This window comes from Pyrgilauda ruficollis, unplaced genomic scaffold (genome assembly GCF_017590135.1).
Source record: "Pyrgilauda ruficollis isolate IOZ18807 unplaced genomic scaffold, ASM1759013v1 scaffold13, whole genome shotgun sequence".
Lineage (NCBI taxonomy): Eukaryota > Metazoa > Chordata > Aves > Passeriformes > Passeridae > Pyrgilauda > Pyrgilauda ruficollis.
In genome coordinates this window covers 788,655-811,861 of record NW_024511432.1, presented here as the reverse complement: position 1 = coordinate 811,861, position 23,207 = coordinate 788,655, and the positions used below count along the sequence as shown (strand labels likewise).

Here is a 23,207-nt window from a genome sequence, read left to right as displayed (position 1 = left end):
GTCCCCCATCCCCCCATCCCAGAAGTTCCCAGTGGTGCCAAAGGCTCCACCCAGCACGGTGGGATGGGGCAGCCTCTTGCTCCCACCTCACAGGGACTGCCAAATCCCCACAGAGCCCCTTGGCACAAGTGACACCGATGTGATGCCGGCCCCACCTTCCCAAGGCAGACCCAGAGACTCCTTAATCCAGCAGCAGAAGCTGTCACGGACAGGCCAGGGCCTCTGGAGACACTGGGATGAAGGAGTGACTCCCTGAAACCCTTGGGCAAGGCTTTGGTTTCATTTGCATAATACATCTGTTCTTTAAGTTATCCCCACCCCAGGGATGCTGGCCATATTTCCAAAGGGAAAACAGAAACGGAGTGAAAGTGGAGAACAGGAAAAGCAGAGAAATACAAATTCCACATTTAACTGGGGCACAGGGAGCAGGTGTCTGCTCCACTGAACAATTCCCATTCCTCAAACCCATCTGGGCAGCCTGGGGGGCTCTGAAGCCCCAAACTCTGCTCCCTCCATCCCACAGTCTGGGTCAGAGGGAGATTCCAACATGCCAGCAGGGATCAGCTGTAGGAGAGGGAGGAGTGGGCTGTGGTCACAGGATGGGGTGACAGCGATGCTCCCAGGCAGTGAGCAGGGCACAGAGAGAGGCCTGAGGGTGCAGGGTGTCCCCTCGGCTCCCCTGAGTGTGTCCCGTGGGCACAGCAGCCGCTCCCAGAGCGTGCCAGCAGCTCCCCACCCTGCAGCCCACCTCACCCCCTGCCTCTCCTCAGGCCACACACCACCAGGAGGGAGCCAGGGGTTGGGAATGCCGAGGGCAGCAGGAGCATCCCCGGGCAGCAGGAGGGCTGCAGGGTGGGAAGGATGCTCCAGAAGGACGCTCTGCGGGAAGGATGCTCAGCAGAGCAGAGGCCAGGAGGAGCATCCCGCTGCCGGCCGCCCTCCCTGATTAATTATTCCCGAGTCGCTCCGAATCGCTTTCATTTGAAGAGCAGCAAGGCTGGGGGAAGGAGAAAGGCTGTCCCCGACAAAGGAGGCCGATTTGACACCCACTGAAGTCTATCTTGTCAGCGCAAGGCCAACAACAATTAGCAGCCTAATCCCCTCTGAGCTGGGAAGCCATTACTCACCACGCGATAGCGTTAACAATCAATACCATCACAATGAGCCCGGCAATTAATGAAGCTAAAGTCTTACTTCAGAACCTTAATTCTCGCTGTGTGGCTTTAAACGGGAGGGTTTGTGATCGTTATAATTAACTGGTGGTATTCAGCCAGGAGTTAGTCAATGAAACTAATCTGGATTGGAGATGACAAGAGGCACAGTGTGATGGTGTCACCTTTGTTTTCTGACCTCCCGCTTCCCGCTCGGCGATAGCAGATTAGCAGCCCGGGCTGACAGGCAAATGTAATTAACAGCTGAGACCCTGACGGAGAACTGGGAAAAGAGAAGGGAGGGAGGGCTGGAATCAAACCCACCCTGCGGACAGCCCCGGGCAGGACAAGAGGCAGCAGCCCCCGGGCAGGCGGTGGCTTTGAGGGGCTTTGCTGGGAAGGGGTGGGTCAGGATGAGCCTTGACAGTTTGGGATGCTGTGGAGCAGCAGGGTATCCCTAGGGATGCGCCAGCACACCTGTGAGCCCATAAAGCTGGAATAAAACCAGTGATCCTGCATGGATCCGGCATCTGCCACAGCAGATCCCGAGGTGGGAAGGGAAGTGGAGAGAGCATCTCCCTTTGTGGGAAGTGGGTGAGGATTTCAGGGAAAGGCAATTAGTTTCCTGGTGCTAAAATCCACAGCAAGGAGAAAAACCCCCTTCTCAACACACAGCCAAACCCACACGGATCAAAAACCTCTGGGATGGGCCACGTGAGGCACCCAAATGGGTGAGGAAGGGGTTTTTGCAAACAAACCATGCAGGTGTTAAGGGGAAATCCAAAGGGAACGTGGCTGCTTCTCTCCAGTGCCACAAAATCCATGCCCAAACCTGCTGATGTCCCTTGGGATGGGCTGAGCAACACAGGGAGGGCACAAGCTGTGGGGTGTGAGGGGGAAAAAAGCAAAATAATTCCCCAAATTCAATAGTCGCTCCAAAGGAAGCAGATGGGCTCCAGAGGAAGCAGCTGGGAAAAACCAGGAGCTTCCAGTGAGGATGAAGCACCACCAAGACCTGGTTCCCTCAGGGTTACAGGGACCTGGTATCCCCACACGTTTCCTTGGGAGCAGCTGATGCTTCAGGTCATGGCTGTGCCAGAGATTTTTGGGCTGCAAGGAGGGTTTTGTAGAGGGTGCTTCCAAAAGGGATTTTCCAAAAAGAGCCTTGCAAAAGGGGTCTTGGGGAAAAGATGGTGCCAAAGGGGACTTTTAAAGGGGGTCTTCCAAAAAGACTTTGCAAAAAACATCTTGCAAAGGGGTTGGGTGTGTTTTCCAGGGATCAAAGTGCCCAGGGGCAATGATCCAAGGGGAGCACCCATGGATGCAAACAGCAGGGATAGAGATTATTTCATCCCAAATTGGTGATACCAGCAGTCTCCTGAAACACTTCCCAGTCTGGGGACTGGCTGTCTCCTCATCTGGGTGTGGAAGCCCTGGCAATTCCCATGGGACACGCTCCCTGTGGCAGGGGGAACCTCGGGGTGCTCCAGAAGCAGCTCACACCCCACCCCCAAACAGAGAGGGGGGGTGTGATGGAGGATGCGGGTGACAAGGGCTGAGCACCCCCTGAGGCTGCTCAGTTGGGAAATTTGGCCGGGGAAGTAGGAAATTTGGGGAAGCCCTGGAGAAAGCAGCGTGGTGGGAGGCGCAGGGCTGGTCCCTGCCACACTGTGCTCTCCCAGGGTACAGAGATACAGCACTCGCATTACCCCGGACGAACTGAACTCCCAAACTGCCTCCTCGAGACACAACAACACCAGCAAAAGGTGGGGGGAATGGCAGGAAAACAGCAGCTCCAGCCCCTGGGAAAGGCAGCAGCGTTTGTCACCGCCCTGTCCCTGTCCCCTGTGGCTGTCCCCACCTCTGGGCTCCTCGGCTTGCTTGGCGAGCTTGCGGAGCGCGGCGGCGAAGCTGGAGGAAGGTGCTGCCTGGACGGACAAAGTGCTGCTGGCGGCGGGGCTGCCATTGGGGACGATGGAGCCGTTCAGGGGCGACGGGGTCAGGGGGCTCACGGTGGCGGTGGTGCGGGTGGCCGTGGAGAGCATTCCTAGCGACGGCGACTTCGGCTCATGGCTCATGCCTGTGGACCAGAGAGAGCGGGTTAGACACGTGGGGATGGGATCCTCAGTTTCCACCAGGAGGTGGGACCACCAGCTCCTTTCCTCTAGCTCATCATTCCACCCCAAAATGCACCCCGAGGTCAGGCAATGCGGGGGGAACCGTGTCCCAGCACTCCACAGTCCCACTGAACCCCAGGATAACGGAGCAGGAGGGCTCAGCAGAGCTCTGCAGGGTGTTTTGGGGGACACGGGGACTTCAGCATCCTGATGCAGGTAGTGGGGAGAGGCGCAGTCCCCTGACTCGCTTGGTGCTGCCAAAACCCAAAGCACCCCTGCTGCACCCCTTACTGCCATTATTGCACCCCCAAATCCAGCCACTGCACACTCAAATCCCCACTACTGCACCTCTAATTCCCCAATATTCCATCCCTGGACTCCCAGTGCTGCACTCCCAAATCGCCACTGCTGCATCCCAGGATTAACAATATTTCATCCCTGGGCATTCAGCACTGCACCCTCAAATTCCCAATAACATATCCCTGGATCCCCAGAACTGCACCCCTGGATCCCCAGCACTGCACCCCGCAAAACCCCAATATTGCATCCCTGGATCCCCAGCACTGCATCCCCCAAAACCCCAATATTGCATCGCTGGATCCCCAGCACTGCGCCCCCCAAAACCCCAATATTGCATTGCTGGATCCCCAGCACTGCGCCCCCCAAAACCCCAATATTGCATCCCTGGATCCCCAGCACTGCACCCCCAGCTCCCCACACTGCCCCTTCAAATCCTCACGCCCCAAATCCCCACCACTGCACCCCAAAGTACCGCGGTCCTAAAGGGCACAGTGACCCCAAAAGTGAGGCTCAGGTGCTGAGCAGGAGGGTGCAGCCCCCCCCCGAGCCCCCCCAGCTGTCACACCAATTGCTCCAGGGCTCTCCACCTCCCAAAACAGCAACTGCTGATGCAGTGGGGCCTTAAAATAGACTTCACCCAGCAGCTTCATTAACACCAGCCTAAAATTAGCCCGGCTCCCAGGTGGGCAGGAGGACGGGGGGGGGGTCGTGGGGCAGCCCCCAACTCCCAGCGGGCCTGGAGGCAGCTCGAGGCATTGAACACCTGGAGCATCCACTGCAGAGGGTGGATGGAGCATCCCCGGAGCATCCCGTGGCAGCGGATGGCCAGGGAGCACGGCGGGCTCCTCGGGAGCCGGGGGGGGCACGGGGGGCACTCAGCGTTGATTAATCTTTGCCCCCCGGCCCCAGGAGAGGCGGCCGGCGCGGCGGCGCGCTCCCCTCTGCCCTCATTATACAAGCATTTATTAACTCCGGTGCTCTCAGCCATTGACTGCCGCCTTGTCGACACGCTCGGCTCATGTAAATTCATTACCAGAACAGCTGGGAAGCCAACCCGCCACGCCAGCCTGGCCCCGGCACCCCCGGGCTCCGCGCTGGCACCCCCGGGCTCTGCTCCAGCCCCGGGCGAGGGCTCGGTGCCCCCCCAGAGCGATCTGCCTGCAGCACCAGGCGCCCACGCACCATCCAAAGGGGACACGGCACTCCAGGCACAGCCTGCAGCTCCCATGCACCTCCTGAGCATTGCCCCACATCCACCAGGCACTGCCCCACATTCCCCAGGCACTGCCTGGCATCCCCTTGGCACTGCCCTGCATCCCCAGGCACTGCCCCACATCCCCAGGCACAATCCTGCATCCCCAGGCATTGCCTGGCATCCCCTTGGCACTGCCCCACATCCCCAGGCATAATCCTGCATCCCCAGGCACTGCCCCACAGCCTCCAGGCACAACCCCAAACACTTCCCAGTGCCCCCCAGCTCCTCCCCACCTATTAATCCCACCACAACCCCCACTTCCAGCCCCAATCCAGGTCTGGAGACGCTTTTCCAACCATCACCAGGGATCAGCAGGCTGGCACACGGGCACGGGGCTGGCGGCAGGGCATCACCCGTGTGATGCTCAGCTGATCCCAAACGCCTCCCGGCCAGCTCCTGATCCCGATGGGATTTGCCAGGCGAGCGCAGGGCAGCCGGGAGCGGGCGAGTGGCCGGGGCAGCGAGCGGGGAGCTCTCCTGCCCCCGGGCTGAGCTGTGCCGCTGCCCCAGCCGCGCTCCAAACCAGTTCTGCCGCTCCCTCCCGGTGATAAAATCGGCGCCTCCGCCCCGGCTGGGGCCCGAGCAGCGCCGCTCACCCGCCGTGCCCCGCCGGCGCTGGCGTCCGTCTGTCCGGGCGTCCCTGGGCTGCGCTGCGGGACAGCTGCCAGCTGGGGAAACTGAGGCACGGGGAGCTGGCTGGGCGGGAGCATCCACACGGGGATGGGATGGGATGGGATGGGATGGGATGGGATGGGATGGGATGGGATGGGAGATGGGATAGGATGTGGGGCTGCCGCGCTGCGTTCCCCCATCCCTCCGGCATCCCATCGCCGGCACAGCGTGGGTGCCGCTCACCCCTGCGGGTGGCTGGGGACGCCGTGACGCCCCACGGTGAGGTGGGGCCCCCCCAGCTCTGCCCCTCCCCGGCTGCTTCTCTCAGCAGGCAGATCCGTGCGGAAAAACAGGTCAAGTTTGGTGCCTGGAGCAGCCCGGGGTCATGGCAGCGGTTGCCTCACCAGGGCGGGGAGAGGAACCCCAAAACGGGACAGGCTGTCCCTCCACTGTCCCCAACCCTATGTGGGTACAAGGCTGGCACTCCCACGTACCCCTCCCTGGGACCACAGACACCAAGGCAGGGGGTGTGAGGACACCTGGGTCCCCCCGCTGAGGCCACCAGGGGGAGGTTGGGGAGCAGGGAGCAGGCGATGTGTCACCCTGTCCCCGTCCCTCCCACAGCATGTGCCCGGGCACAGCAGCACAGGGAGTGTCTGGCATTCCCGGTGCCCGCTGGCCGCCTGCCCGCGGAGCAGGCAGAGGAGGAGGAGCGGGGATGGCAGGGTCATGCCACGCTCCCCTCACCCTTCCCGCAGCGCCACACACGGGGCTGGCATCTCCCATGGCACAGGAGCCCCCAGCCCCGGCTCCTGGAGCGGCGCTGCCGCCCCCCCGAGCCCCCGCATCCCCGGCTCAGGGCTGGGAGCCGGGAGCTGGGAGCGTGCCATGTTCTCTCCATCTGCTCCTGATGATGCTGGCGGGTTTTTTGGCAGCGGGAGCCTCCTCCGGCAGCGAGAGCAGAACCAGTCTGGCTGCCTGGTGGGGCTGGAGACAAATAAAACCCCTTGGCAGCCGCTGCGGGCAGGCAGGAGCGGGCAGCGAGGGGCAGGGACGGGCTCCCAGCACCCTGAAACCCCCGGGCGCGGGGTACCGCTGTCGGGAAACGGGAAGTGGGCAGGTTTAGCACCTTGGCTCCCGATTGCCCCCTTCCCAGCACCTTGAAAGGCCTCTAATGAGCGTGGAGTGCCCTTGGGAGCAGATTGCCATTGAACTCGACCTGCACCAGCCGCCCGCTCTTACAGCAGCTATTTTGAGCTGCCGGGCTCCCAAGTGCTGGAACTAATAATTTATTACCAAATACGATCAGGCAGCAGCTCCAGCCCCTGGCAAATGGAGCGGAAAAAAACCCAGTGCGGCGGGAAGCCGAGGGAGTGGGGAGAGACAGAGAGAGCATCCTGCATCCTCCTCCTCCTCCCCCGGGATGGATCCGCACCCACCCCGCAGCACCGCAGCTGGGACGGAGCCCACTTGGCCAAGCCCTCTGGAAGGCTCCACCACGCCGACTGGCGATGGTTTCCCGAGGGATCTGGGGTGATGAGGTCCCCCCTCAGCCTTTCCCCCCTCTCTCAGCGCCTCTGCTCCCGCTCCGGAGCCGCATCCAGCTGCACGCTCCAAGCAGGAACAGCTGCTCTGCATGGATTTCCAATGCTAATGGCCTCGCATTGTCAGCCCCCCTCCCCTCTGCCCGAACGCGGCGGGCAGAGCCCCAGGATGGAGGGCAGGGGGCCAGGGCCAGCGCGTGCCCTGTCACCCCCCGTGTCACCCCCGCGGGCAGGGGACAGGCAGGGGACAGGCAGAGGTGGCCAGCTCCTCTCCCGGCGATGCCCTGCCGAGCCGCCGCACGTTTTCCACCCCTCATTAGAGCAGCTCCGCCGCCGCACCTCCAACATGCTCCATTAATTAATTAATTGATCGATCCGAGCCCGTGCTCCTGCCCTCCCTCCCGACTTCCCAGCACAAGCTGAAATGAGGGGAGATGGCCAGGCTTGGTGTCCCCAAGTGTCCCCAGGCGCAGAGAGATGCAGGCGCGGCCTCTGTCCAATTTTAGGGTGCTCAGGGTAGAACCCAGGGCCTGTCCTGAGAACATCCCCCATCCTCTTAGAGGGGCCTGGATGGGTTCCCCATGGTGAGGAGCACCTTGGGTGGGATTTGGGGCTCCCTGTGGAGCCTGGCACGGCACAGAGCATCCGGCACTGTTATCCTGGAGGCTGGGCCTCCATCGATCACTCCTCCATGGACCATTGATCTGGCAAACGACAACAAGCAAACTAATAAGAGCTCGTTTGGAGGGCGCAGCGCTGGGGATGGAGCGATGCCGGCTGGTTTCTCTCCCTTCCCAACCTTCCCGTGCCCAGCCAAGCAGCCCTGGGAGCCTTTTCAGCCCCCAGGAGATCGAGCCAGGGAAAAATTCACTTTAAAGCGACTTTCTCCCCTGTTTCTGCCCTGTTTTGAAGCTGGGAGCTTGGAAAATCAAGCTCCTGTGCCCCAAGGGTGCTGCTGGGCCCTAACTCCCCTCTGCAACTTCAGGGTTGGGCTGGCAGCTCCTCTTGGCTCCTGATGCCCAGGTCCAAGTGCCAGCTGTCTGCTGAGGATCCCTCTGCTTTGGGGGAAGCGGGGTGCAGCCCTCACCCCTTCGCCCTGGTGTCTTCTGGGGCTCTGGGCACTCCATGGGGCTGCCAGGCATTGCCTGGAGAGAGTGGGCACTGCACTGGGATGCTGGGAATTGCCTGGAGAGAGTAGGCACTGCACTGGGATGCTGGGAATTACCTGGAGAGACTGGGCACTGCACTAGGATGCTGGGAATTACCTGGAGAGACTGGGCACTGCACTAGGATGCTGGGAATTACCTGGAGAGAGTGGGCACTGCGCTGGGATGCTGGGAATTGCCTGGAGACACTGGGCACTGCACTGGGATGCTGGGAATTGCCTGGAGAGACTGGGCACTGCACTGGGATGCTGGGAATTACCTGGAGAGACTGGGCACTGCACTAGGATGCTGGGAATTACCTGGAGAGAGTGGGCACTGCGCTGGGATGCTGGGAATTGCCTGGAGACACTGGGCACTGCACTGGGATGCTGGGAATTGCCTGGAGAGACTGGGCACTAAACTGGGATGCTGGGAATTGCCTGGAGGAGATTTGGGAATTGCACTGGGATGCTGGGAATTGCCTGAGAGAGAGCTGGGCACTGCCCTGATGGGCACTTAATGGCCCTGCCAGGCATTGTTTGGTGCTGCCAGGCACAGCACAGTGGCACTAAATGGTGCCACTGGGCACTCCCTGGTGCCACTGGGCATTGCAGAGTGGCACTGGGCATTCCCAGATGCCACAGGGCACTGCCCAGCAGCACTGGGCACTCCACAGAGCCGCTGGGCAACACCTGGGTCGGAGCCAGGCACCACACGGTGCTGCCAAAACCTACACGGTGCTACCAGCCGTGGCACAGCCCGAGAGCAGGCAATGCCTGGCACACCCAGGCTGCCCTCCCGTGCCCACATGCCCGTGTCCCCATGTCCCCACGTCCCCAGGCTGGCGCAGGCGTGCAGCAGCAGTGCATTGTTTTGGGCGCAGGATCCCTTGCCCAGCAGATGGCAGGTATAACAAAGCAGCTTGCTGCGGCCAAGCCAATTATTTATCTAATTATGATTTACCACTTAACCACATGATCTTTCTGCAGAGTTGTAGGCAATTAAAACCAGGGTGATTATGTGGATTATGCAAATCGGCTGGAGCCGAGCGAATAAAATTGGAGATTAGAGTTTCACGCAGGCTGGGTCTTGCATGGGGCAGGTCCTGCAGGGGCAGGGGCAGGGCAGGGGGCTGCAGAGAGGGGCAGGGGGCTGCAGGCAGGGTGGGAGGCCAGGACTCAGCCAAGGGAAGGGGCTGCAGGGCACAGCTGGACAAGGTGAGCAGATGCCTCGTGCCACCCCCTTGCAGCACAGCCAAAAACTGCCCCCATCATGGGCTGGGTGCCCACAGGGGACCCCTGGCACTGGTGGGTGACTCTGCTGGCACCAGGGACTCCCCAGCATCCACCCCAGCTGCACCCCAAAAAGCTGAGAGGGGTTCCACAGTGCAGCCCCCACCCCTTACCCCACCCACGGGGCAGCTCATGCCAGGCATCGGGGCAATTAATAACAGGTACTAATAACAGGTATTAATAACGAGTACTAATAACGGGCATTAATAACGAATATTAATAAGGAGCATTAATAACGCCGCCTGGCAGATTACGCCGCCCGCCCGGCTTGATATGAGATTTATGGATGGCGCAAAGTCCGGAAATACAGGAGCATTAATGGTAATTCCTCGTGTCCTAGCAAAGGTCACAGGCAATCTCCATCAATCCCGCTGCAGAGCAGGGGGTCCGGGCAGGATGGGGGGGGTCCAGGCAGGATGGGGGTCCCCCCTTCACCCCCGGGATCCCCCAGAAGTTTCTGGTGGTGCAGATGGCCCAGCACGGGCCAGAGCGAAGGTTTTACCTTGGGATAAGAAATTATCCCTGGCAAAGAGCGAATTTGCTGTGTGGATTTTCATTTTCCCAATACCAGCGCCATCTGCTCCCAGTCGGTGCCCTGCGTCTGAGCTATGAGGTGTTGTGGAGGTCTTGGGAAGACCTTGGATTTCTCCAAGCCTGGGAGCACCTGCAGGGTCACCAGGGCCGCCTTGATGCGTGTTTCCCTTTTCCATGGAGCCCCACAAAAAAAGGAGGAAGGTTTGAAGGAGCAGAGATGTCCCTGCAGCCAGACTCTGCTGGGGATGGGGACACGCTGCCAGCACTGGTGGGACAGATCCAGCACGCTCCTCATGGCAAGGAAGATCAAGCAAAACCCCAGCAAGGGGAGCAGAACCCTCTTCTCTTCCCACGCCGGGATTTAGGGTGATTAATACCAGTGATCCCATGTGCCAGTGCTGGGAAGGCCGGCCCGTGCCCCCACGAGCAGCATCTTTCCTTTTCGCCTACAGTAATCCTCAGCCTTTCGAGCAAATTATTAAAATTCACTTATATTTAATCTGCCTGCTGGAATTAATTGAATTTTTACGCTTGGCAAATGTCAGTGGGTGCACGCTGCCTCCCAACGGGGACCCGGCTGCAGGTGCAGGGGGCACAGCCCGCGGCTCTCAGCTCTCTCCAGGGGTAAATCCCACCCTGGAGCAGGGGACAGGGTGCCCACAGGCCAGGGCGGTAGGATGCCAGCACCTCCCAGCTCTGCATGAATGCTCACTGACACCAGGCATGCATCCCCCAAACCTCCCTGTGCAGGGAAGCTCCCCAAATCCCATGGGATCCCCACCGTGGTGGCTTTGGAGGGGACACTGGGAGCCCCCCTCTCCCTTTCCCACACCAGTGCCGGAGATGCCAGCGCCCTGCCTGGCATTGTAGTCGCCTTCCGGGTGATGAGAGCCTTCCTCCCCTTCCCATCCTCCTCCTCGCAAATTGCCAAAGCATCTAATTTGCCCGCTGGGAAGGCCGAGGGAAAAGAGCCTCTATTTTGCCGGTAATAAGCCCTCCAGACAAAGGCGGGATGAGCCATTCAGCGCCGGCAAGGGGGAAGGGTCCGGCCCCACGCCGGAGCGCTGCCAGGGCCTCGGGGAAGCCAGAGATTCCCTCCCTGCCGGGGGAGCCGGCTCTGGGACACACACACAGGACGGGACACTCAGCCCAGGATGACCCCGAGCTCCTGGCTGCCCGCTGGGATGGCACACACGGCGCTGGGGACGCTCCTGCCCTACAAAGTGACACCAAATCCCAAACCCAGGGGGCTCCTCTCGCTGTTGCCCCCCCAGGAACATCCCCGTTCCCGGCTCGGGGATGCTCCTCTCCCCACCCACCGGGATGGAGAGAAGTTCATGGGCGACCGTGGAGTTCAGGAGCCACGGGGGACCCCGGGCCCCGGCGGGCAACTTCCAAACTTGACTGGAGCTTGCCCCCCTCCACCGCCCGCCCGGGATTATCATAAATTAAGACGTAATTACTCCATGGAAATTTACAGCACAAAGCTGCGGCGCTAACAAGTGTGTTTGGCGGCACCGGGGGTGGGGAGGGGGGGAGATACAAAGCGCTATTGTCTGGCAGGCGCCAAAAAAGCTGCTGTGCCCCCCAAAGCCACACATCCCGGGCACAGGGATGAGGGAGGGGATGGCCACGGAGCCACAGCAGCGCAGGAACCACGTTTGTTTGACACGGAGCTCCAAAAGGAGGGTCGCAGCAGGGAGGGCTGGGTGAAGGCTGCCCAGGGTGATGGGTGCCCTCCGAGCAGGTGCCACGGCTCTGCTGCCCAACAAAGACATTTTATTCTCCTTTATTCCCTTAAATAACTCTCAGCTCCCAGCCATGGGTGCTGCACCCACAAAACGCCACCTCTAACCCCTTTTGCCCAACTGCAGCACACACGGGGTTAAAACTAAACCCCCTGGGGACCTGGAAAGGGGGGGGGACACATGGGGACGAGTGCCAGCGCTGGCGTGTGTCCCCCCCCCAGTGCTGCCACATTCCCCCAGCTGTCACACGCATTAAAAAATAATAATCATCAACGTGGCAAAAAAGGAAAAAAAAAAACAACAAAAAAACAACAAAACCAACCAACAAACGAACCCAACAAAACAGTGAGAAAATATTCAGGCGGCTAAAACAAATCCAGCAATAAAGGAGCTGGGATCCTCGGAAAGCTGGCTGTGCAATTAAGCAGTTTTCTGCTGTACGCCGATAATCACCTAATTATACTATTAATGACAGTTCAACCTGCTCGGAAATAAAAGGACATTCTTCCATAACAGGATGCCAGCTGTTTGTTACAGATGTCAAACATCTTTAAAGCATTATTATTAAAAGAAGGGGGGAAGGAGGAAGCTTGGGGATGCTGAAGCACAGCCGTCTTTCCCCCTCAGAGCATCTTGCAAGAGATGAAGGGGGGGGTTTGGAGTGTCACCCCCACTTTGAATCCGGGCGAAGAATCTGTCAGAGGGGTTTTTTCGGCGGGGGTCGATGTTTGGAGTCATAAATCCCCCACGTCGGGCTCGCAGCGAGAGGCGCCTGGGTTTAATTAAGCGCGGCGTTTGGGAAATAAAAGTTAAAAATCAGTCATAAAATTAGAGGGAGGGGATGCTCCTGCTGCCAGGCTCGGGGCAGGGCTGGCCCCGCTCCCCCCCGGCTGCCACCGCCGGTGCCTCGAGCGCGGCTGCCGCCGGCGGTGCCCGCGCACGTGCCGCGGTGCCGTGCCAAGGAGCATCCCGGCAGGTGCCGACAGCCGCTGCCAAGGCGAGGGAAAAGGGGGGGACACGCCGGAGAGAAAGGCAGCACCTGCTCCCCCTCAAAACCCCGCGGTGCGTTTGGAGGTTTGGAGGTGAGCTGTGCCCGGGGATTGGGGTGCGGCGGTGCCAGGAGGGAGGGAGGGCTGTGGCATCATGGCAGGGGTGCCCCAAATTGTCAGACAAATTCCCCCTGGGGTGATTCCACCTCTCCCCCGGCAGCCCTGTGCTGGCACAGCCGTGCCTGGGGGGCAGCCCACCCGCCGTGGGGTGATGCCAACGCTGGCGTTACCCACCCACCCACCCAGACACTTGGCTTTGCACCCTGTCCTATATAGCTACTGAGAAATCTGCCTGTAAAACCATCAGGAACCGGGTTTAGCCTGGGAATAAAGAGATTACGGAGGGGAGGGGGGTGGGAAAGGAAGAAGGAAGGAAAAAGGGGGTGTCGGGGAATAATTCACCCCCCTCCTGGCTGTGTGGCTACTGATATCCCGTGTGTCTGCAGGGCCATGGCATGAGCAGGATGGCTGCAGAAAGGCACCGGATTTTCAGGGTGCCCATCCAGCCACTCAGAGCTGGGGGGCTGTGAAGGAGCCCCCTCCCCAGGCCAGGACCCCCTGACCCCTTGGCACAGACTGGGCTGGCACTGGCCTCACTTGCCAGACAAGATCCAGCAGGAAAAAACCATCTGGGATGCGTCTCCCCCGCCGAGCTCCGAGCAATGCCCCCAGTCCCCCCCTTCCCCTGGCTTCCCTCTTCCACCCCTCCCCTCCTCAAACCATCACGGGGAAGCTGGAAAGTGGTTGACATGGTTGCCATGGTGACCGAATTTAGGACTGGCGAGAGGAGGAGGAGGACGAGGAGGAAGATGGTGGGGTGGGCAAGGGAGGAAGGCAGGAGGACTTCCCGGCACCCCAACACGGCTTGGGCATCACCCAGCCCCCCTCCGCACCCCACCAACCCCTCCTCGTGCACCCCTCGACCCCACACTCGGCGAGGATGAGGCAGGGTATCCCCAAACCCCAGACCCAGCTGGGGGGATGCCAAGAGTGGGGCTCAGCCCCGAGCACCCCAAACCCAGCCTGGGGGCGACTGTGCCCGCCCAGCGCTGCCGAGAGCCGCCGGTGACTCACAGCTCGCGCCAGCGGCACCCGCCGAGCGGGTGTTTACGCGGCATCACCCAGCTCCTTCCATCTGCTTTGATCCAGGGGCTAAATATTCCCGGCCCCGGCATAAAAATAGGAACCATTTGGGAAGGTCCTGAGTCAGCAGCATCCGCTGCCGGCACCCACCGCCATCCTCCCCGGCACGCCAGGCACCCGCCGGGGAGCACCAGGGCCCCGCCGGCACCTGGGGGATTGCCGGATTTGGGGACACTCACAGGGAGGGGGAGCCCCCAAAAAGCTGTGTGTATCCAGGTGCCACCCTTGTGCCTGCTGGAGCAAACAGCCAGGCCCTCCGGTGATGCTCTGTGTCCCCGAGGAGTGCCGCTGTCCCCAAAGGAGGGTGGTGTCCCCCAGGGACACTGACACTGGCTGTAGGGTGACAACTGCACCCACGTTATCCCAGGGAGGATGAGCCTGGGCACGGCTCCCATATGGACCAGCAGGGAATAGTGTCCCTTCTCCGTGCCCTGGCTCTCAGTGATGCCTGATGGCCGGTCCCCACAGTGCCCAGTGTCCCCGGTGGCACAAATCCAGCCTCATGACCAGAGGCATACAGGGGACAGAGACATCGGTGACCACAGGGATAAAAGGGCACAGAAGCAGGTCCCCACAGCGCCCAGTGTCCCCTGGCAGCCGGCTGAGCCCGGTGGCACAAATCCAGCCTCACGACCAGAGGCATACAGGGGACAGAGACATCGGTGACCACAGGGATAAAAGGGCACAGAAGCATCAGTGACCAGAGACACAGAGGTGACAGGAGCATTGGTGAGGTGACCAGAGGGATAAAAGGGGACAGCAGCAGTGGTGACAAGAGGGACAGAAGCATCAGTGACCAGAGGGACACAGGGGACAGGAGCATCAGTGACAAGAGGGGACAGCAGCATTGGTGACCAGAGGGGACACAGAGGAGCCGGCTGGATCTCAGGCCAGCCAAGCTCGGGGAACAAGCCACCGAGGAGGAGCGTGTGACACGGGCCACGGCCAGGCAGTCCCTGAGGCGGTGACAGTCCCCAGCAGGACTCGCGCCGCTGAGTCACCGCCACCAGCCCCGCGAGCCCAGGGCGGGGGGAAGGTTCCCGTCTCCATCTGCTCCCACCCGACCTGGCCCACCGGCATCTCCCAACGCCCGGCAGCTGCCGCCAGCGATCCCGCTGCGTGCCAGCGCCTCCAGCACCATTCCCCCTAATTGCTTTAAACCTCGCAGCCTGACACTTCCATGTTCCTCTCCGTCTTGCTTTTCTCCTCCGATTTTATTACTCCCCCTCCTCCTCGGCGGCTGGGGAGCCGGCCGGAGCAGGGTTTTCCAGGGCGCAGGAATTAGTGCAGCAGCCACAACGGCAAAACCAGAAGTTTCACGCAACAGGAGCTGCTGCCGGGAACCCCGGCTCGACCGGCGCATGCTAAATATGGAATTTAAGGGGGAAAAAAGCCAACCCCAAACACGTCTCCCTGCACCTGCAGCCCTCGGAGGGTCCCCACCGCAAAGGATGGCTCTGAGGCCGGGCAGGAATCGCCCAGGGCTGCTGCAGGCAGTGGAGAAGTGCGAGGCGATGGTGTTTGGGGGAACACGGGGAGCAGGACCCCCATAACCGGCACGGAGGAGGGCGCAGGTCAGAGCAGGGTGGGAGCGCTCAGGGTGCCACAGGAAAGCAGGTCACCCGTGTCCCCACCGTGGCACAGCGCTGGCAGAGGATGTCACAGCACAACCCCTCCCCGAGCGGGGGGACCCCCAGTTGGACCCTGGCGCCCCTCGGCCGCCCTTCCCGGCTCGCCTTCGTGCGCTCGGGCGCAGGCGCGCTGGGAGAGCCGCTCGCTCGGGTGAGAACGGCCACATGCCAAAGCCATTTCCTGAAACAAACACCCATCCGCGGGGGAACGGCCTCGCGTGGGCACCGAGCCCCGCACAGGGCCCTGCCGCTGCTCCCCGAGTCTGGGAGAGCGCCCTGAGCCTGCGCCCCAACAGCGCCGCGAGTTCACGGCCGGGGCTCCCAGCCCGAGGCTGCATCCGGAGGCTGCACCCCGAGCGTGAACCCCGAGATCACAGCCTGAGCTCGCAGCCCGAGTGTGCCAAGACTGAACCCTCGGAGTGTACCCCAAACACACACCCTGAGCCTGCACCCCCAGAGCACCTCCAGCTCCCACACCCAAGCACCCCAAAGCCCCCTCAGAACACTCACCCTGAGCACACACCGTGCACCCCCAAGCTCACACCCCAACCCCACTGATCTCCCCAAACCCCCCCGGGGGGATCCCCCTCCCTCACCAGCAGCAAAGGAGCCGGAGCTGCCGGCTGGGGTGGCACAGCAAACTTTGGTGCCCCAAATCCCCGTGCCCTCGCAGTGACGAGGCTGGCACCCCAAAACACAGCACATCCCACATTTCTCCCCATCCCACCTCGGCCACAACGCCCCCAGCTCCTCGGGGAGAGGCAGAAACCCCCGGGGTGAGGGAGTGGCAGCAGGAGAAGAGAGGGGGATCCACGCACCCCAAAACACTGCAGTGCCGTGCCAGGGCTCTCTGCTCCCCCTCTCCCTGCTTCCCCCGACCCCAAAACCTCTTATAAGGTGGTGGAAGAAAGTAAGTTCACCCCCAAATCGCCCTTGGCTGCCTCTAGCTGGGGCGGACAAAGGGGAGTCCCCGGGTTGGGGGGGACCCCGGGGGAGAACCCGGAGTGGGGGGAGAGGGAGTGCAGAGGGCTGGCAGCAGCATCGCTCGGTGCCTTACCTGGTAAGTAATAGAGAGGTGGTTTCAACCCAAACATGATTTATGTTACAGTTCCATTGCAGCCAGGAAGAAAAAAAAAAATTAAAAATAAAAATAAAAGAGCCAACGTGAGGAGGATGTGTCAGGAAGCAAGAAGAAAAAAAATAAAAAAGAAAAAAAAAAAAAAAAAAAAAACCCCAAAAATTAGCACCAAGCCACACGGAGGGGGTTGGAAAAATAAACCAGAGGCGAAAAAATACGGTGGAGCGGGGAGGAGGAGAAGGAGGAGGAGGAGGAGGAGGAGGAGGAGGAGCGGGGGGAATCAAGTGCGTGGGGGGAGGAGGAAAAATAAAAATTGAAATAGCAGCGAGCCCAGGGCGCCGGCGGAGGGTGGCGGTGGCGGCTGTCACCGGCGGGGCCAGGGCAGGAGCCTGGCTGCCACGCGTGACGCCTTCCCGGGGGTTTTCCTGCCGCTGAGCCCCCAGCTGCCAACCGCAGGCACACAAAAAGCCAGCGACGAGGAGGAGGAGGAGGAGGAGGAGGAGGAGGATGAAGAGGCGGTGGGACCCTCGGCGGCGGGGAACGCACCCCCTGAGCAGTGCAGCGGGGTTCCCCCCACGCTGGGGAGGGGGATGGAGGCGTGGGGAGGGTGACCCACGCGGGGGTTGCGAGCCGGTGTCCGTCTGTCCGTCCGTCCGTCCGTCCGTCCGTGCGGCCGGAAAGCCCCGTCTCCGCGGGCTGCGCCAAGGCGGGCGGGCGAGAGGCGGCAGACTTGCCCCTCGATCAATTTTCATGCAAGAATCATTATCGGTAAATTGGAAATCTGGCTCCTTGACAGCAGATTTGTCTCCCCTAATGACGGGGAGCGGGCAGGAGGGCGGCCGGCAGCTGCTCGCCCCAGCACCCTCCGCCCACCGCCCGCGTCCCCCGGGCTCCAGCCTTTGGCCCCGGCGGTTTCGGGGGAGGGGGTGAACCCCCGGGGCGCCCCGGGGAGCAGCCTCCCTCCCCCTCACCCCCCCGCCCCGCTCCTCCTCCTCGCCTACAGACGGAATAATTTTAATTTTTTTCTTTCTTGCCTTTTTCTGTTTTCAAACAGCTGCCGATGCGGCGGGGGGGGGGGGGGCAACCCCCCCCCCCCACCCCCCCCAGCCCTCAGTCGCTTCAGGAGGGAAAATTAGGAAATAAAACAATAAATAACCCAACTTTCCTGCCTGCCGGGAGCTGCCTGCTGCTTCACAAAAGGCAGGCGAGCAAAGCCGCCTGCCCCAACCCCGGGGCGGGGGGCTGGGGGCGAGCTCCTGCTGCCCCCCCAAATCCCCTCTGAGCCCCTCAATCCCCCCTTGCCGGCCTCGCTGGGCGTCGGGGGCTGTAATGAGCCGCCCGATAGGATCTCCCCCATCCCCTCTCCGCTGATGCATTAGCAGATCCGGGAAGACATGCTTGCAGGCAAATAGGGCTAATAAATGCTATTACGGGAGCGCGAGGGAGGCTGGAGATCCTGGCTGCACCATAGTAACGAGGGCCCGGCTTAATTTGCTTTAAGCAAACGATCAGCCAAGGCGGGGTGGAGAAAGGAGGGGACGGGCTGGGGCTGGGGATGGGGAGGGGAGCGTCGCTGGCTCCAGGCACGCACGGGCGCGCCTCCGCGGGCACGCGCCTCCAGCGGGAGCGCGCTTCTCCCGGGAGCGCGCCCCTGAGTGGCACATGTGAGTCTGACCCCCCCAGCCTCACCCCCCGGCTCCCAGCGCGCCCCCGCCCAGCCCCGTCCTTCTCTTCCCAAACTGGTTTTAACACCAAAGTTCACCAGGGCGACGTGTGATATCTCGCCCCTGCAAGAGAAGCCACATCCTGTATGATAATGACCAGCCCTTCAAACAGCTTAAAGATACAGAGGCCATTCCCAGGCGCCCGCTGCCTGCACCGCGGCGTGGGGACAGGGGGCACGGAGGTCACAGTGTCACCCCAAATCCATCCATCCATTCCCAGGTGGCCCCCGCCTGCTCCAGAGCCAGGCACAGAGGGGCATGGGGGTCACAGGGTAACCCCAAATCTGCCCAGCCGTTCCCAGGAGGCCACTGACTGCACTGGGTGTGGGGATGGGGGTCACAGGGTAACCCCAAATCCAGCCAGCCGTTCCTAGGTGCCCACTGCCTGCCCTAACTCCACCAGAGCTTGGGCACAAGGGGGAAAAGGGGGTCACAGTATCACCCCAAACCCCATGGCTGGGCATGGATGGTTGGAGGGGGTTTGTGAGAGGTCCTCTGGCTGCAAATGCACGCGTGCACACACCTCTGCACACTTGCATGCACACACATGCATGTGTGTACACACACAGGTGTCCCTGCACTCCCACCCTGCCAGCCGTGCTCCCCAAAATCCCACTCGGCAGAGACAGAGCCTGTGCAAACCTGCACCCCCCTCCTCCCCCCCCGTTAAATATTGCTTTCCCGATTCCAGGTCGGGGGATTATTATTATGTCTTCTCTTCCTTCCTAACCTACATCTGTCAAGATCGGCGCTGGGAGTATTTCTGGCCCGTCCCCTGAGTCATCGTCGCTCGCGTCCCGCTCCCTCCCAGGCACAGCTCCCCGGTGTCACCGTGCTCTGAGGGGCGCTGGGAGCTGCTGCTCCCACCCGTGGGGGGCTGCTCCACCGTGTCCCCCCACTCAAACCTCCCTGGTGCACTCTGTAATGCCACTGATGGGGTGACACACCTGGGGGTGCCCCAAAACCATTGCCCCGCCTTGTGTGGGGGCAATGGGGATCCCCCACCCCAGGCTGGGAAAGCTTTGGGGTCACCACATCAGCCAATTCCCACCTCGCTTGCAGAGGGGTTGGATTTGCTGGGTTCAGACAAGCACCGGGGGACCCCTCCCCTGCTCCCCCCCACCCCCCCACGGCAGGAGCCGTAAAAATTAATTTGCAAACATGTCATTACACAATAGCTGCGCAGGCAATAAACCTGTAATTACAGGCGGCTGGGGGAGCGGGCAGGCAGGGAGGGGAGGGAGGGGAGGGAGGGCAGACCTGCCTGCCAGCTCCGGTTTTGGGGTTTCACCCCCCTTCATCCCCCCCCCTCCCCTCCGCTGCCTTTATTCATTATGCAAACGAGAATTGCTTCACTCCTGGAAGTTGGGCTCCACTTCAAAGGGGCACCCTGCCTGCCCTGCCTGTGCTCCCCGCCCTGCCTCCCAAAACCCCAACACCCCAAACCAGGAGCACCCGTTGCTTGGCCGGCATGGGGAAACCGAGGCACAGCGGCCGGGACAGCCCCGTTGGGAAACCCGGGCCCTTTGCGACATCGGCCCAACCGAATTATCCGCCACCCTGCCTCAGTTTACCCACTTACCACCCCGCGGGACGCCGGGCACCGGCCGAGACACCCGCCCGGCCACCCAGCAGCCGGCTGGGCCACGCCGCGCCTCGCCCCTCGTTAGCGGGAGAGCCTGACGAGCCTGACCCACTTCCCCGAGCGCCGGGAGGATTAATTGGTTCCTTTGCTCGCGCGAAGCCGCCGGGAGCTGGGGCAGGTGCCAGGCGGGATTAGCAAAGCATGAGAGCGCAGCTCGTGGGGCCAGCCCTGCCCACGGCCACGCCGCGCGGGGCATCCCGGATGGCCACCGGGACACCCCTCCCTGGGGATGCTCGGCCTCCCCACGGGCCTCCCCACGGGTCTCCCCATGGAATGGGATGCAGCCGTGCTGGGGACATCCAGCACGGATATGCCCAACCCCAAGGGATGCCCGCTCTAGGGAAACTGAGGCACGGGCTCCACCACATTCCCTGCAGCCCGGCACCCGGGAAGCATCCAGCAGTGGGGACATGGGATCAAGAGGAGCGAGCGGTCGCCTCCCATCGTAAATAAGCAGCTCAGCGATGATTTCCTGCTCTTGTTGACCTTTGACTATGCAGAATAAAGACATAAATCCATATTTTAAACCCATCTGAGCGCCAGCCAGGCCCACAAAGCCATTTACAGCCTGCGATTTGGACGGGGCAGTGAGCAGGAAAGCGATGGTTTCTCGAGGTGACATTCCCCAGGAGGGAAATGAAGTGTTTTATTTGCAGATATATAGGGCACGGTCGTTCCTCCGCTTCCCCTTCCCTCCGCCCTCGGCTCATAAATAAAACATACGGCCGTGTAACCGGCTAATTACGGGAGGATGGCAAAACCCCGCCGGTCGCTGGGAAAAGAAATCAGCTTTTTAATCAGCCCACTTTCCTCCCCATCTAACTTAAGGAGAAATGGGCATTTCGGGCGCCGGGATGGAGCCGAGACTCTCCGGCGGCTCGTAGGCTCCCTCTGGGGTTGTGCACCCCAATCCCTTGGGGCAGGTTTGGGGCTGCTTTGGATTGGGGTGGATTCAAGCTGCTTCTGGTGCTCTGGTTTTTTTTCCCCCTGGTTGGGAAAAGGATGTCTTTGAAAAGTCTAATTGTTCCTTACACATTAGATACATTAATGAGGTCTCTGATCAAGCGGCTGGCTCTCCGGCAAGGAGGCTTCAAGTAGCAATTTTCCATTTGTGTTTCAAATTTTAATGAATGTTCCTGTCTCCGGCTGCGATGTGCGGTGATAATCCGTACGGCTCGGGTCAGCGCCGGAGCAGGGGCTGCCGCACGGGAGGGCTTGTACAAGGGTTTGATTTCTTTGGGGAATAGTTCATACAAAAAATGGTAATGGCAGAAGACAGTCTTCCTTCCCCCTCGGTTGCCAGAGCCCAAGAGCTACAAATCAGAGGGTTATTATTTCTTTCCGATGTCCCTAAAGTATCCTATATCTTTAGCGGGAGAGTAAAGTTCAGCCCTGATAAGATTGCGGCGCGGGGTGAGACGCGCTTTGCCTCTCCTCCTGCCTTGTTTTTTCTTCCCTCCACCTCCATCTCCCTCTCCCTCTATCCCTGAGGTGGCCAGCAGAGTGTCCCCGGGGCCACCAGCCCACCCCAGGGCCCCCCCAGCGCCCCACATCCAAGGGCCGGATCCGGAACCCACCCCGCCAGGACAAGATTTGTATAACCTTGTTTTGGCATGCCTGCCATTAACTTAATTTAACATCCATATTGCCGCTACTTAATTAAATAGATGAACTCATTTTACATTTGCAAGTCTTAATTCATCCTGAACAAAATTGGCCATGTTTCGTTCTTTCTACGCTACCAGCTCCCCGGAACAAATGACTGCCTTTTGTAGTTAACTGCTAGTACAGGTTAAACGCTAATTAGCAACCCGGGTTGGGTGTTAACTTCCTTATTTATCACCCGGCGCCACTCGGTGAGCGAGGGGGCGCGGGCTGGCACTTCCAGTTTCCTGCGTGGGCCTCGGTCCCGCGGGGTCAGGGCAGCGGCGCTGGATGTGTGCGGGATGCGTGCAGGATGCGTGGGGCTCCTGGGGCTCAGGGCACTGCGCCTGACCCTGGGGCTCCCGATGCTCAGAGTGCTCGGTGCAGGGGGCCTGGCACATCATCCAGGTGTGTGGGATACGTGGGGCTTGGCGTGTGGTGCTCAGCACACGTTCGTGCTCAGCAGCATTTTCAGCTTGACATGCCATGCGTGGCGGTGTGTGGGGTTCAGCACAGCGTGCCCACAAAGGATGTGGCACATGGGACACGATGCACGACACGTGGCTCATCGTGGATGATGCACAGGGCTTGACACACAATGCACAGGGGTCAGTGCACGGGCCTTGACACGCGTGGCCCTTGTCGCAGTGGTGCTCAGTGCATCACACAGCGCCCAAACAGCACCCACACATCTCCCTGGAGAGCACCCCTCCACCTCGTCACCCCGCCAAGCCACCATGGGCTCTGCTGTGCCCAGCACAACCTCCCTGGAGGTATCTGGGGAGAGGCCCCGAAGCAAGCAGCATCCCTCTTTTCCCAAGCACGCACTGGGGGTGCCCACACCAAGTGGTGATGCCTGGAAGCTGCTGAGCTTCAGCACATCCCACCCACACACCTCCCGTGTGGCACTGGCTGTGGCAGGGGACACAGCAGGGTGAGGGGACACGGGGACCCCACCAGCAGGGCAGCCGGGCTGCGCTGAGCCTGGCAGGAAGCCGCTCCAGGAAGGCTCATCTGGTTTGACTAACAAATCGCTAACTGCTTCCCCCGAGGCAGGTGGAAGGAAACAAGCTCCGTGGCGGTAAACAACCCCCCTGGCCCCCTGCTTCCCACCCACGGCCCCCACAGCCCTCCCCAAGCACTGGCCAGGGGCAGGTTGAGACAGAAAACACTTGTGCAACACCCCCTTCTTGCTGTGATGCAAGCCCTGCCAGGGGGACAGGGCCCCCCCAGCCCCTGCCCGGTGCCCAGGGACGCTGGCACCCTGGGCAGGGCGTGGGGTGACTCAGAGCTTGCGCCAGCCCAGGCTGGCCCTGCAGGACAACTCCTTGCTGGTGCCTGCCATGACGTCCCAGCTGCCAGCGTGACTCAAGGGGACGAGCCGAGATGGTGGCACAGGGCAGCCAGGGGCAAAGCCCACCATGCTGGTGACACTGAGTTACCTCTGCCAGCACCAGCCAGTGCAGGTGACCCCAAAGAGCAGCGTGCCCAGGAGAGGCCACCATTGGTGTTGGCAGTTGCCATCACCGGTGACGTCCAGCCCTGCTAACAGGGACATGGTGGAGGTGGCGTGGGGACGAAGTGGCAGGAGGGGA

The 23,207-nt window shown here is 61.1% G+C and overlaps 1 protein-coding gene across 2 annotated transcripts in view; it reads right to left on the bottom strand.

Moving 5' to 3' along the window:
• GSE1 (Gse1 coiled-coil protein) overlaps window positions 1-23,207 on the bottom strand; it is a 98,606-nt gene that overhangs the window by 11,227 nt on the left and 64,172 nt on the right. For both annotated transcript variants that reach the window (XM_041458683.1, XM_041458684.1), the window contains exon 3: window positions 3,013-3,231. In XM_041458683.1, coding sequence (XP_041314617.1) covers window positions 3,013-3,231 — 219 coding nt within the window. The remainder of the gene's footprint in view (window positions 1-3,012; window positions 3,232-23,207) is intronic.